General features: G+C 44.3%; 1 protein-coding gene across 1 annotated transcript in view; it reads right to left on the bottom strand.

Moving 5' to 3' along the window:
- Window positions 1-15,002, bottom strand: part of FRMPD3 (FERM and PDZ domain containing 3) — a gene marked incomplete at its 3' end in the record, with an annotated part of 69,406 nt that overhangs the window by 14,908 nt on the left and 39,496 nt on the right. The window contains exons 10-12 of the mRNA XM_081278121.1: window positions 14,530-14,619; window positions 12,221-12,400; window positions 1,282-1,426 (exon numbers count right to left, since the gene is read on the bottom strand). Of these exons, the coding sequence (XP_081134247.1) occupies window positions 1,282-1,426; window positions 12,221-12,400; window positions 14,530-14,619 (415 nt within the window). The remainder of the gene's footprint in view (window positions 1-1,281; window positions 1,427-12,220; window positions 12,401-14,529; window positions 14,620-15,002) is intronic.

The raw sequence follows: 15,002 nt of genomic DNA, 5'->3' as shown, positions 1-15,002 counted from the left end.
CAGTGGACACAACATCTTTATTTTATTTTTATGTGGTGGTGAGGATTGAACCCAGCACCCCGTGCCTGCCAGGTGAGCGCATTACCGCTTGAGCCACATCCCCAGCCCCAAGAATATATTTTTTAAAAAACACCTCAGTCTAGATCAGAAGTGAAAAATTCTAAAAACCAAGAAAGTATTCTTTTTAATTAGTTAATTATTTTTTTTTTCAGTGCTACGGATTGAACCTGGTGCTTAGTGCATGCTACAGAAGTGCTCTATCACTGAGCCACATCCCTAGCCCACGAGAAAGTCATGAAGAGAGAAGAAATAGTCAACAGGCAAAGGCAAGTGGATCAAAAGATTTAAGCATGTGGAAAGGGTGACTACTAGATGTTAAGTTTCAGCTTTGCCCATGATACTTGGGAGCTGGGGTGGGGGAGCACTTCCTGCATGTATATGAGCCTGAGGTCTAATATGTGGAATACCTGCTCTTAGGGTCACCTTTTTCTCTAGCTTCAGTTCTGGGCAGCAGTGTCTGGACTAGGCTAATTTTTCCCAAGGCCCCTGGAGAGCTTTGAGAAGTATCTACACTGAGTTGCCTAACTGGGAAGTCTTCTGTCCAGAGGCTGCACTTGTTCTTCATCATAATCCTTTCCTATCCCAAAACCTTCTTCTTGGCCTGCCCAGACTCCCTGCCACCTACCCCACCCCAGCCTTCAATGACCTTGTATTTCAGACAAGTTTGTAAAGCCCCACTATGATGATCAAAAAAGGAGGTCTCTCCTCATTATCAAACCCACTTCAACTAAGCCAGAACATGCAGCAATCTCCCTGTGGCTTACTATACCTCTAAAGCTTTGTCTTAATTCCATTGCAACTGTTATTTTGAGACAGGATCTCACTGTGTTTTCCATTCTTGTCTTGAACTTGCAATCCTTCAACTTCAGTCTCAGGAGTAGCTGGGATTACAGGTGTGCACCACTATGCCTTGCCAAAGCAATTCTTTAATTGGCTCTCCTGTGTGTGTGCTATTTTTATCTTATTCACCAACTTAATCAGAATGTGTTGCCACAGGCATCCTTTGCAGAATAGGCACATGCGAAGTCCTGCTGTCTTTCCCATGGGGTCAGGGTGTGCCAGTTAAGATGCATGCTACAGTGCTCACTAGTGGGAAACCTGGTGCTGTTTTTTTTTTTTTTTTTTTGCAAGGAGTAAGTGCTATGGCAGCAGAGCTCCTCCCTCCACATCTCTAGGGTCCAAAGGGCCTCTGGCACATGGAAAACTGAGGCTGAGCCCTACCTGCCTTGATCATTGGAGGTGGAAGAGGCTGGCTGGCAGGCCTAGAGAAGACCATTTTCCTGGAATCCAGCAAGAGGCGGCAGTACCCCGCAATCAGGCAGGCAAAGTTGGTGGCTTCAGGCCACTCCATCAACAGCACCAGAGGCTGCAGAAAAGATGCAAAGAAACATACAGTTGTGAGAAAGTGGAAGGCAAGTACATTTCCAGGAGGATTGTAACAACACCAACAAGAAAAAAGATGGCTTCTATTGTTATAAGAACCATGTTTTCTGAACCAAAAATTGAGGCAAATAACCTGACAAACAGTTTCTTCTGATTTGAGAATTTCTGTGTAGTATTTTCTTACCCACATATCAAAATTCAATCAACCTTTACTCACACATTTGATGAAGCACCTTTACTGAAAAAGACCAGAATTATATAACATCACATAACTATTGTGGCTGGTTGTATTTGTGCTTTTCACAGCTCAGCAGATGTGCAGGCCAGTTGAGAGAGCTGGGGGTCTTGGCTAGGCTGAGGAATGACCTGGAACATCTTTATTTGTGTGTGTGTGTGTGTGTGTGTGTGTGTGTGTGTGTGTGTGTGTTACTGGGGATCAAATCCAGGGCCTTGTGCATGCAAGGCAAGTACTGTACCAACTGAGCTATATCCCCAGCCCAACCTGGGACATCTTTAACTGTAAGCAACTTGTGTGCAAGAATCATCTCATACTCATCTACATAGGCCCCTAAAATACCCAGAGCAGTCCCTGAACATAGGGGACACTCTATGGAATCAAGTCCTAACTGTCCTTTTAGGGCCAAATACTTTCTGGCCTGCAGTCCTGCTCAGATCTTCTTGAATGCCCTCTCTTTCCCAAAGTGGCCTTGAAATTTGCATTGGTGCTGCTTTTTATGTTGGTACTGGGGATTGAACCCAGGGCCTTGTACATGAGGGCCCTACCACTGAACTACATCCCCAACCCTTTTTATTTCATTTCCAGATAGGATTTCAGTAGGTTGCTGAGGCTGGCCTCACACTTGTGATCCTCTTGCCTCAGACTTCCAAGTAGCTGGGGAAAAAAATACACACACACACACACACACACACACACACACACACACACACACGATTGAACCCAGAGGCACTTAACCACTGGACCATGGATCCCCAGCCCCTTTTTGTATTTTATTTAGAGACAGGGTCTTGCTGAGTTGCTAAGTGTCTCCCCAAATTGCTGAGGTGGGCTTAGTTGCTAAGTGTCTCCCCAAATTGCTGAGGTGGGCTTTAAACTTGCAATCCTCTTGCCTCAGCCTCCGCAGCCACTGGGATTACAGGCATGTGCCATGGTGCCTGGCTAGCTGAAATTATAGATGTGCACCACTGTATGCAGCTATGGTTTGGATGAAAAATGATTGCCAAAGATTCAGGTGTTGAAAGCTTGGTCCTCAGTGCAGCAGTGTTCAGAGGCAGGGCCTTGGAGAGGTGATTGGATTATGAGGGCTCTGAATTCATCAGTGGATTAATTCATTTATGGATTCATAGCTTCAAGCATTTTGGAGGAGTGACTTTGTTTTAAAAGTGAGCTCTCTCCTTGCTTCCTCGCTGTTGTGATGTGACAGCTTTTCTGTACCATGTGCTCCCTGCCATGATGTTCTGCCTGGAAACCATGGACCTCTGAAATCATGAGCCAAATAAATCTTTCCTCTTTTAAATTGATTTTCTCAGTAATTTTGTCACAGTGATGGTAAGCTGGCTAACTTAGATATCTAGCAATTATATACAAAAAACCAGTACCCTTTCAAGAAAACTTTCTAATATCTCTACTATAGTTTTAAAAGTATGACTTGATTACCTATGGATCACACTGAAGTCATTGAGGGTTCCAATCTCCCTGGTCTTCATATAATGACTACTGAAGACTGTCTAAAGAGGGAGCCATGGGGATGTGGGTGGCCACAGAATTTTGGAATTCCCAGACCAGGCATTAACAGATAGAAGAAGTAGGCTGGGTGTCATGGTACACATCTATAATCCCAGTGACTCAGAAGGCTTGAGGCAAGAGGATCACAGGTTCAAAGCCAGCCTTAGCAATTTAATAAGGCTCTAAGCAACTTAGTGAGACCCTGTCTCTAAATAAAATATAAAAAGGGCTGGGGATATTGCTCAGTGGTTAAGGGCCCCTGGGTTCAATCCCTAGTACCAAAAAGGGGGGGGGGGCCCTTGGGGAAGTTTGTACTTTTAGTTAATGGATACCTTTCAGTCACAGCAGAATGGTCAATCTTACATATAAGGAAAAAGACATTGGGTATGGAACTGGGCAGGGTGAGTTAGATATCCCTGTTTTACACCCTGTCACCAATAGCAGGACACACAGAGGTTTGGGTGTGAATGGCTGCTACTACCATTACTCTGAGGGACCAAGACTCACTAGCTCTGCCTCAGGAGCATTCATAAACACCACGGCCATCTCTGCTGTCACCACTTCATTTGAGGCTCTCATCATCTTCCTCCCAGGCCCAAACTTCTCAAAGGATATGTAAATGGTTGACAAGTGTGCTGATACCAAGCCTCTCAGGCTATGGCAAAAAGCTGCCTCATCTGTGGGTATGTATTGCTGTATAGATTGTGACATTTGCTATTGATAAGGAGAAAGTTAGGACACATAAACCTAGGGACCTCCTTCTAATAGCCTCCTGATTGGCCCTCTGCCTCCAGTCTCTTCCCACTTCCTTCCACTTCACCTTCATAATACTGCCCAAGGGGTATTTCTAAAGTACAACTCTAATTGTCACTTAAAATCTTCCATAGTTCATCACCTACAGGGTAAAATCTGACTGCCTTACAATGGCATAGAAAGCCCTTTGGAACCTGGACCCAACCAATGTCATACACACACACATCTTCCTTACCTCTCTGTGTCTTTCTCATCCCATCGCTGTCCCTCACCCTATGACACATCATTTACAGTTCACCATGCTCTTTCACACCTCCAAACATTAACCTATGCTGTCCCTCTGGCTGAAATGCTCCTGTGCTGTTTTGTCCATCTGGCCAGATGCTACAAATGGGCCAGTTGCCCCCTGGAGAACATGACCAATGGATGGCTACATCCATTCATTCCAGAACAGGCTGTCCCAGTCTCTATCACATGGACCTTATAATCTGGCAGGAAATAATACAAATCAAATACTCACACAAATGAATATGACTGCAAGGTGTGATAAGCACTATGAAGGAAAAGTACAGAGAGCTATCAGTACATAGAATGTCCTAGAGCAGTGAGTGGGTGGGTGTGAAGATGTGTGTGTGTGTATGACATTTGATTTTGGAAGCTGGAGGAAGCTTCTTTGAGGAAATGGCACTAACAAATAGAATGAGGGAAACACTTGACCAGTGTACAGACTGAGTGGCTGGCTGACTGATGGACAGACAGGCTGACTGACTGCAGGGCAGTCTGACTCACTCTGGCATTGGCTGCCAAGATGGCTGCAGGAAGGCAGAATACTGAACAGCCTCCCATTCTGCCTGCGTAGTTACCTGGCTGGATGGTTGTTTGGCTAATGAACAGAATTACTGACTGGAGGCTGGTGACTCACTGGTCAATTGACTTAACTGTCTGACTTTAATTCGTTTCCATTTACCCCCAATACAACATGATGTCGGCACTATAACAGCATGAAGGTGAAATCCTGTGCACAGAGAAGGCCAAGCTCATCTCCAGCTGGCTCAGCACAGCACGTCAGAAACCTCTCCTTGACATATCCCAGATGGCCAACTGGGCCCCAGCACACACCAATTGTGGCTTGTAAAAGAAACACAGATGTGCTTTTTTGCCAACAGGGGTAAAAATCAAGGCAAAGGCAGGCTAGCAAAAAGGTTGGGTAGGTTTCTTAGAAACCTTCAAAAACAACATTTTACTTTAAGTAAGATTTTAATGATCAGGACATCTAATGTAATGCTTGTCCCTACAGAAAGTACTAGAGAAATACAGTTCAAACATGACAATGGCAGACACACAGGGCCACAAGAGATCCCTTGGGACATTTGTTTGACAGTTTCTTTCTTCCCCTTATGTGCTTCTGTGGTAATAGGGTATGGTAATGGCCCAGTGGTGTGTCAGTCCCAGACTGCTATCTCTTAAAGAAAGATATCTGAACACTACCTCATGTTCACTCCAGGACAAGCAAATCAGCTGAGTGAAAACTGTAACTAAATATGCTCAGGCCATCTTCAAGTGGAAAATAAGATAAGGAGAATGGAGTCTGAGGCATGAGTCAGCCAGGAAAAGGTACAGCAGGATTAATTTGACATGCTCCAGCCACATCTCCTTCCTGGGGTGCCGCGGAGTAGCCTCAGTTCACTCTAGCATCTCTGACAATAGAGAAAGGATGGAAATCCAGGGGTCTGGAGAGGCAAAAGCACAAGATGGAGGTCCTTGAGTCCCAGGGGATTAATGTCTTTCAGTTCTTGCTTTCAGTTCCACAGTGCTGGGAAAGGCTAATTGGGTATAGTCAGCCAATTTGGGGATAAGGCAGAATATCACTTAAGGCAAGAGTTCTTGGGCCCAGTGTACATTAGAATCACCTGGGAAGCCACAAAGACCTATATATCCCTGTGTCTTACCCCCAGAAATTCTTATTTAAATGATCTGAGAGGAAGAGCTGGAACATCCAGTGTTTTTAAAAATCTTCATATGTGATTCTTACATGCAGTCAGGGCTGAGAATAATAATCTTTTTTAAAAAAAAATTGACCTGCCCAAATTGAACCAAGAAGATACAGAAAACTTAAGCAGACCAATATCAAGTAATGAAATTGAAACAGCAATCAGTGAATAATCTTAATTTCATCAGGCCCTTCCAGAATATTCCCAGACCAGAATGGCATATCTAGGGGGAAATGGGCCAAATTTGGTCTTTAACTTACATGCCTCTGTTAAGAAAATTTAGATCTCTGAAACAGAGTGTTCTCTACACAGTGGTGCACTGGCAAATGTTTTGTAATCAGTTCTTCCAAATCTTGATTTGTAGTATTTGCCATGTTCTCTGGTGTGCATATTCCCACTATGGCAGCTTTCAAGCTAACAATATGATGTCATCCATCCATTTTGCCTGTTGATTTATCTGAAAAAGGGTTAAAAAGTGTCCTGCCCATCTCACAGAGCACAAATTTATAACCAGTGATGAATACAGAAGACATCTCTGATTACAGGTGTGTCTGATTTTATGTAACAGAGGTTGGGTGTGAACAGCATGTTTATCAATGAAATCATATTGATACTTGCTATTTGAAGGAATCTCAGAGTCTATTAATTTCCTGTTGCTGCTATAACAAATGGCTATGAATTCAGTGGTTTAACATTATACTTAGCAAAATAAGTCAAACTCCAAAATTCAAGAGTCATATGTTTTCTTTCATATGTGGAAGCTAGAGAGGAAAAAGGAAAAGAAAGGTGGGGATGGGGAAAATCTCATGAACATCAAAGGGCGATCGGTAGACTATAGGAAAGGGACCAGGGGGAGGGAGCAGAGGAAAAGAGGAAATACTGGGGAATGATATTGACCAAGTTATATTGATATATCATAAATATATCTGAATATGTAACAATGAATCCCACTATTCTATGTAATTATAATGTACCAATAAAATATGAAAAAAATAGTGGCTTAAATAATACACATCTACTCTCTTTCAGTTCTGGAGGTCAGAAGTCTGAACTAAAATCAAGTGTAGGCCTGTCTGTGTCCCTTTTGGGAGCTGTAGGGCACAATCTGTTGCCTTGCCTTTTCTGGCTTTCTGGAGGCTTCCCACACTCTTTGGCTCAGGGCCCCTTCCTCTATCGTCAAGGCCGGCAAAGTTGGGCTGAGTCCTTATACCACATCTCTCTAGGGCTGGAGATGTAGTTCAGTGGTAGAGCATTAACTAACAGGTATCTAGGCCCTGGGTTCAATCCAAGAAACAATACATCCACAAAAATCTCTCTGAACTTCAGTCTTTGTTTTTCATATCCAAGAAATCTTGTGATCACATTGGTCCTCCTTGATAATCTAGGCCACCCTCCCTAGTTTATGGTCAGTAGATTAGCAATCTTAATTCCATCTGCAACCTTAATCCCCCTCTTGCCATATGCATACCATATCACAGGTTCTGACAATTAGGGCATGGACATTTTAAGGGGAGGCATTATTCTGACTACTTCATAGGGTAAATCTCATTACAAAGTAGAGAAATTTTGACATAAAGTGGCTAATTTTCCACAGGCATGTTATCAGTTGCTTAAAGTGGAGTATACCTGAACCATCTACCACCTGACAGTTGTGTCTTTAAGCATTCATATCATCTACCTAACCATTAGCTATTTCCCACTTGCAAAGTGCAACCTTCTAGCCCCATCCATTCACTAATATCATCTCCTGTTTATCCCATAATGTAGTATCTCCTCGACACCCACTCGTGACACCCACAATAATCTTGAGGGAGTACTGTGCATGCAGTACTGTTCTTCAGTGCATTTGGGTTGCATGTAGTAGGCAATGGGGTTACATATATCAAAACATGTGCATTGTATGTGGCACAGAGGTGTATGTGGGAGGACACAAAGGTACATTTGCAGGTGGGGTACTGGGGACTGAACCCAGGGTGTTTTACCACTAAGCCACATCCCCAGCCCTTTTATTTTTTTATTTTTGAAACAGGATCTCACTACATTGCCAAGGCAGGCCTTGAACTTGCCATCCTCCCGCCTCAGCCGGACATTACAAGTGTGCACTAATGTACCTGGTTACACGTGCATCTTAATGAGTCTATGTGCTTCACACCTACTCTTTATCTTTAACCGCTGCTATTCTTCCAGCTCAGGCCCTTATTACTTTGCCCATGGACAGGTACCACAATCCCCTCCTCACCTCCCTGGCTTCACACTAGCCTTGTTCCCACCCATCTTGCACTCTAGTTCAAATCAGCTTGCATACCATCACCCTTCTGTTCAACAACCTACTATTCCTACTATCCTACCTAATTCAATGTAAATTCCTTGGACTGACCCTTGAGGCCAACTTATTCTGCCTACCCCCAATCTGTTTGATCTCCTTTCTTGTTATTTTCCTCTCCAGCCAAGCAACTATGCTTATCGACCTGCACATATGGCTTGCTTATTTCCATGCTTGCTCCTTGCCTTTGAACACATCTCACTTCTCTCTGCTAATTCATGCCTATCACTTCAAGATTCAGCTTAAAACATCCTCTTGTGGGAATCCAGTTCTGGTTAACTCCTTTCTGTTTTTGTGTTCTATGTTCCATTGCACACTGATCTATAATATTTATTTCCTATTATTGATGTTTTTCTTTTGAAAAAAACAATAGGTATCATTTGTTGGGCACCTACTATGTGCCAGGCAGTATACTAAGCCATTTTATGTGTATTTTATCATTTAATGGTCTTTTTCTTCCTTTGGTGGGTACTGAGGATTGAACACAGGGCCTTAAACATGCTAGACATGTGATCTACCATAGAGCTACATCCCCAGCCCTCTCACTTTATATCTTTATATATATATATATATATATATTATGTACTGGGGATTGAACCTAGGTGTACTTACTCACTGAGTCACATCCCTAGCCATTTTTGTATTTTATTTACAAACAGGGTCTCACTAAGTTGATTAGGGCCTCCTAAAGTTGCTGAGGCTAGCTTTGAACTCACAATCCTCCTGCCTCAGCTTCCTGAGCCTCTGGGATTACAAACATGTGCCAGCATGTCCATCCCTTCTCACTTAATCTTTTTAAAATTGTTATTGTATTTTTTATATCTTCATTTTATTTATTTTTATGTGGTGCTAAGGATTGAACCCAGTGCCTCTCATATGCTAGGCAAGCACTCTGCCACTAAGCCATAACTGCAGCCCCCTCTCAATCTTGATAATAACTTTTTGAGATAGGTGTTCCATTTTGTAGTTGAGGGAATTAGAATTTAGAAGTTAAGACACTTTCTCATGATCACAGAGCTAGGAAATGGTAGGCCTGGAATTTGAACCACACTGGTCTGATTCAGAAATCTATAGATCTTTCTCTGTGCTCCTCCCTAATATCTCCCCATCCCTAACCTCAGGGGAAACAGGATTACCTTTCTTCCTTATCCTAAGCAGAGTTATCTGTCCCTGAGTACACACCCACTGTAGGAATGAAGTAATCCACTCTTTGGGGATGGTACTAAAGATCTCAGAAATTACTATCTCCCAACTTAACAAATGAATTACAACCCCAACAGAGAACAGGTGAAATGTAGCCTTTAAATCATCTCTTTAAAAGCCCCAAGTTCCCACTGAACAGCAGAATCACAGCCTTTGGGATAGGAGTCCCCTGTGGTTTTCCTTTGCTAGCAAAGCAATAAAACTTCTTTTTCCTTTTTCTCAAAACCACGTCCTCATTATTGGATTGACATCTGGGGACAAGAACCAAACTTTTGGCAACAGTTGGCTGCCTCACTTGTAGAATTGGTCTGTTTCCTTGCAGACCTCTGGTGACACAGGTTTCAAACCTGTATGCTCTCAAACTGGTTGTACTACAAAATCACCTGGGAAACTGAAAAACAAAACAAAACAACCTAGGGGCTGCACCTCCAACCAATGAAATCATCCCTTCTAGAAGTAGACCCAGACATTTGTATTTTGTGAAAGCTCTCAAGAAAATTCTGTTGTGCAACCAAATGTGGAAAACTACCCATAGAACATAGAAGGAGACTGTTAGAAAGCTGATTCTCAGTTTTAGACCCCTTTGCTTTCTCAGGAAGCCACACCTCCCCTGCAGGTCCCGTCTTTCCTCCCCCTTCCCTACCAGTTCACTTGGCTTTTTACCTAACAACATCTGAGGAGGGCAGCGATCATTGGTTGAGGAAGTGGCTACAAGCCAATTAAACCTAAGCACCAGGCGGGTTCCTAAACCAATGGGAAGCCTGTGAATCAATTAACATACTAAAGCTTTCTGGGTTTCACAAATACAAAATAAATAATTTGCTCTTTTGGAAACAGCAAACACTCCACCTCTTAATCTGCTAACAACATGGCCTCCTGGGAAATCCTTTAAGAAAAGAAAGCTGCACCTCCTCTAAACTGGCTTCCGACAGCTGGCAGGCAGGCCTGCCCCCAGCCCATGCTGGTCACTGTATTCAAACAGAGAGCTGTGGAGGAGGCGGCTGACCAAAGCTGCCAGGCTTTACCCAGGTGAGACAGCTGCTTTCCTGCCTGAAGGCACTGTTCTGTGGGAAAGGTTCTGAGGTTCTGGAAGAGCTGGGCTCCAACACGTGAAATGGGGATGAAGCTCTACCTGTTTCCCCCTCCCCAGGCCCTCTTGGTTCTGTCCACATGCTCATATGCCCCCCTCCCCGCTGATTCAAAGTGAGTGCTCCCTGGCACATGCCTGTAATCCCAGCAAATTGGGGAGGGTGAGGCAGGAAGATTGCAAGCTCGAGGCCAGCCTCGTCAAATGAGCAAGACCTCATCTTAAAAATTAAAAAGGGTTGGGATATGGCTCAGTGGTAGAGAGCCCTTGGGTTCAGTCTTCAGTACTACAAAGTGGGTGTTCCCCAACCAGTGTATGTGGTGGAGTGGGTAGAAATGAGCCAAAACATCCACTCCTTCGGCCTTTGAGGCAGCCAGGTGGGGCCTGGGATGGCTAGTCTATGGGGCTGCTCCATTGACCCCAAAGGTCCATGTGAATATAATTTTCTATGTGTGCTATGACATGAGAATGAATGGGAAATAATGGCCTGGGTTAGCTCCAAGTTCTCCAGGTCCCTTGCCCTGTGTAGAATGGAATCCTGCTGAGTTGACATTCCCTATCCTTCCCTCATGCTGGCTCACCTTATAAGGTTAAAGCCCATGCCCCAGAGGGATGAGAAGGGAAAGAAAGAGCAGCCCAAAGGGGCCCAGGGCCTGAACCATTTTAGAATCAGTGAACTTAATTTTGAGATAGTAAGTAAGAGAGAAAAATATCCTGAGTCTCCAAAGGTAGTGCTCTTGAACAATAAGAATGATGGAATGAACTTTTGAAATGCAAAACAAGCAACTCAAGAGCAAACCAACCCAAATCTTTAGCCCTCATTTTTGGCCCGCACCCTGGGCCCACATCTTTGCCTGCAAGATGTAACCCGTAGCAGGCAGTATGAAAGTGCAGGGAAAACTGGTGCAAAATTGAGATATGTCTTTTATTTTATTTTTTACTTTATCTTTTGTGATGCTGAGGATGGACCCCAGGGCCTCATGCCTGCCTCATGCTCTTCCCCTAAACTACACCCCTGGCCCACTGGTAATTCTCCTCTGACTACTCCTCTAGTCCACCCCTAGCTACTGTTCTTCTGTAAAATATTGACAACCCAGAACAAAGGGTTGCTGTCTCTCTGTTTGGAGATGTGCCCCATTCTCCCTTGAACATGTATTATTATTATTATTATTTTTTTTTTTTTTGGTAGTGGGATTGAACTCAGGGGCACTCAACCACTGAGCCACATCCCCAGCTCTATTTTGTATTTTGTGTATTTTATTTAGAGACAGGGTTTCACTGAGTTGCTTAGTGCCTCTCTTTTGCTGAGGCTGGCTTTGAACTCAGATCCTCCTGCCTCAGCCTCCCGAGGCTCTGGGATTACAGGTGTGCGCCACTATGCCCGGCTGAACATGTATTCTTTGACTTACCCCAAAAGATGTCTTTCCCCTAAGATAGCCCACATTTCCTCTTGAATGTGTCTTTGCTTTCCTAAATAAATCTGTCTGTGCCTCTGACTGGCACATGCTGAAATTCACATATGCCAAGGACCCCACTTGTCCTGAGTTGAGGTCCCCCTCTCCAGAAACTCCTCTAGTGACAACTTCAGAGGCTCAAACTCTCTTCAGAAGTTTAGTTCTTCCTCTGGTCCCAAAGCCTGTTCCTGGAGAGAAGTAATCTGTCAAAGTAGTGCTTACCTTGGCATCCATGATGCTGGTCTCCACACGGGCCACGCCCTGGTTCTCCCGGAACAGCTGGATCTTACTGATCTTGCTGAATTCGGACAGCACAGTGGTGAGGTTGGTTTTGAGGTCAATAACATGGCTGATGCCGTGACGGGGTCCCACTAGGAGAGTGGTGGCTGACTGCTTCTCGTCCTGGTGCCCAAGTGTGGCAGGCAGCATTAACATAAAGAATGGGATAGGATGTGAGGAAGAAGAAGTAAAAGGAGAAAACACAAAATATGCATTGGGCTGGTTCTGCTGGTAGGGCTGGAAATATCTGGGGTTCAGTTCCAGGGCCAGAGGACAACCTTAAGGGGAAATGGTCTGGAACCTCTCTATTCCAACATAGGAACCCAAACCATTGTCTAAATCAATACCTTAGCCTCAACAGCAGGCTAAGTGGACAGCAGCAGAGCTGGTTCTAGCAAAATGGTGAGAATAAGTGAAGTTTGTTTTGGGGCCCTTGGAGAACCTTCCCTAACTAAGCCCTGCTAAACCTTCCAAGGTTACTATGGGTCATTCAGTGTCCCCATCCAGTGCTCTGCCTAAGCAGGCAGCATTGTGTCTGGACTTTACCCTCCCCCCTCCAACAGCTACTCAAACCTGAACTTCTCATCCAAAGCCAAAAGCTGAACTGACCAAGTAACTGCCTAAGGTGTTAAGGGTCCATTGAGTGCTTAATGGAGGCCTCCTTCCCTGAAGGTATGTACCTTTTAATAGGCATTCTAGCAATCTTTATTCAAAAGAATGGCCAATGGGAATTTCAGCAGTGGTGGAGGGCAGAGAGATTTGATGGTGTGTGCAGGGGGTGGGGCAGGTCAGTGGGCTTTCAGTGTTCTGCAAATTCCAGTATGTAAAATGGCTACCTCTCCGCCTGATGGACTTGATTCTCTTTAATGGTTCTGACAAGCTCCTTGGAGCCATCAAGCCTGAGCCCTTGGCTGGCCCATTCCCTGCCATTAGCATTACCCCAGGAACCTCTTGTGTCTGGTTATAGGCACTTTGATAAGCTGCTTTCCTCCTGTGTGCTCCCTCCAGAGCTTGGCGAGCACCTGGATCCAATCAGCAGGATGATTGGCATTTCCTTTTACAGAGGTCAACTAGCCTGGGGCACATCTTGTGGGTGGAGCAAGCTGTGCCAGCCCTAGGATACTGCTGTGGCAGTGGAGGTGCTGGGACAGGGGGAGGGGGGCAGTAATAAGGACTCAGGAAACCTGGGGTAGAGGCCATTGGGAGTATCTATAAGGGCAATGGTTCTGGCAACCTATGGCCTAAGGGCCAAATGATTCCTACCACCTGTTTTGGTATGGCCAAAGAGTTAATAATGCTTTTTACATTTTAAATGGTTGTAAATAAATCAAAAGAACCATATTTTGTGACGCTGGAAAATTATATGAAATTCAACTTTCTGGGTCCCTAAATAATTCTCGGCATGCAGCAAAGCCCATTTGTTAATACATTGTCTATGGGTGCTTTTTTTTTTCTTTTGGGAACCGAGAATTGAACTCAGGAACACTCAACCACTGAGCCTCATCCCCACCCCTATTTTGTATTTTATTTAGAGACAGGGTGTCACTGAGTTGCTTAGCTCCTCACCATTGATGAAGCTGGCTTTGAAATCAGGATCTTCCTGCCTCAGCTCCCTATCCCCCACCAGCTGCTGGGATTACAGGCATGAGCCACCATGCCAGGCTTCTGTGAGTGCTTTTATGCTAAGACAGCAGGGCTAAGTTGCCGCCACAAAGACCCATTTGGTCTACCTGCAAAAGCCTAAAATATTTACTATCTGGTCTTTTACAGAAAAAGTAAAGTGCCAACCCCTGAAATAGAGGAAGGGGAACACAAAGGGGCGATGAAGGGATGCTGAAAACAAATACAGTCAGCCCTCAGTATGCATGGGGAATTTGTTTCAGGACTCCCTTGCAAATACCAAAATGCATGGATGCTCCAGTCCAGTAGAGAAAATGGCATAGTATTTGCCTATCACCTATCCTCCTGTATACTTTGAATCTTCTCTAGATTACTTATAATACCTAATCCAATATAAACATAAACAATGGTTATGCTATGTTGTTTAGGGAATAGTGTCAAGAAACATTCTGTACACATTCAGTACAGACACAGTTTTTTTTGAATAGCTGTGATCCATAGTTGGTAGAATCAATAGATACAGGACCTACGGATATGGAGGGCGGACTGTATTTTCCTCTCTTGTTCCTACCATGGACAAATGTCAACAAAAGGATGACACCCCTTCCCCCTCCCCCCTTTACCCCACTGACCAGACCCACAGTGTTGAACAAAACGCCGGTGAAGGTGGGAAGTTCATTCAGAATTCGAAGGTACTGGAGCTTTGCCTGAATTGCAGAGCCCTGTGGAAACAGCCCACCTCAAAATATGAGAAGCACAAGGAGCACAGAAAAAACAAACCATCTTCTCAAACAGGAGTCTTGACATACTAGGACAGGCTGAAGGCATTAAGCTACTACATTGGGAATGTGAGGAGGCCTGAGTAAAATAACAGGAAGGTTCCAGTTCAGGGAGCTTTCACATCTAGCATCCCATCTCACTTTCTAAACTCTCCTCTGACCCCCTGATCCTCATTTCTAAAGCATCCAGCTGACTACATTTTTCTTCTTGGATTCATTCCAACACTTTCCCAACTCTTTGTTTTTGTACCAGGAATTGAAACCCAGGGGCACTAAACCACTGAGCCACATCCTTTTTTATATTTCTATTTAGAGACAAGTCCTCA

Source organism: Spermophilus citellus, assembly GCF_964194105.1.
Source record: "Spermophilus citellus genome assembly, chromosome: X".
NCBI classification, from domain to species: Eukaryota; Metazoa; Chordata; class Mammalia; order Rodentia; family Sciuridae; genus Spermophilus; species Spermophilus citellus.
This window is presented reverse-complemented; position numbering and strand designations above follow the sequence as displayed.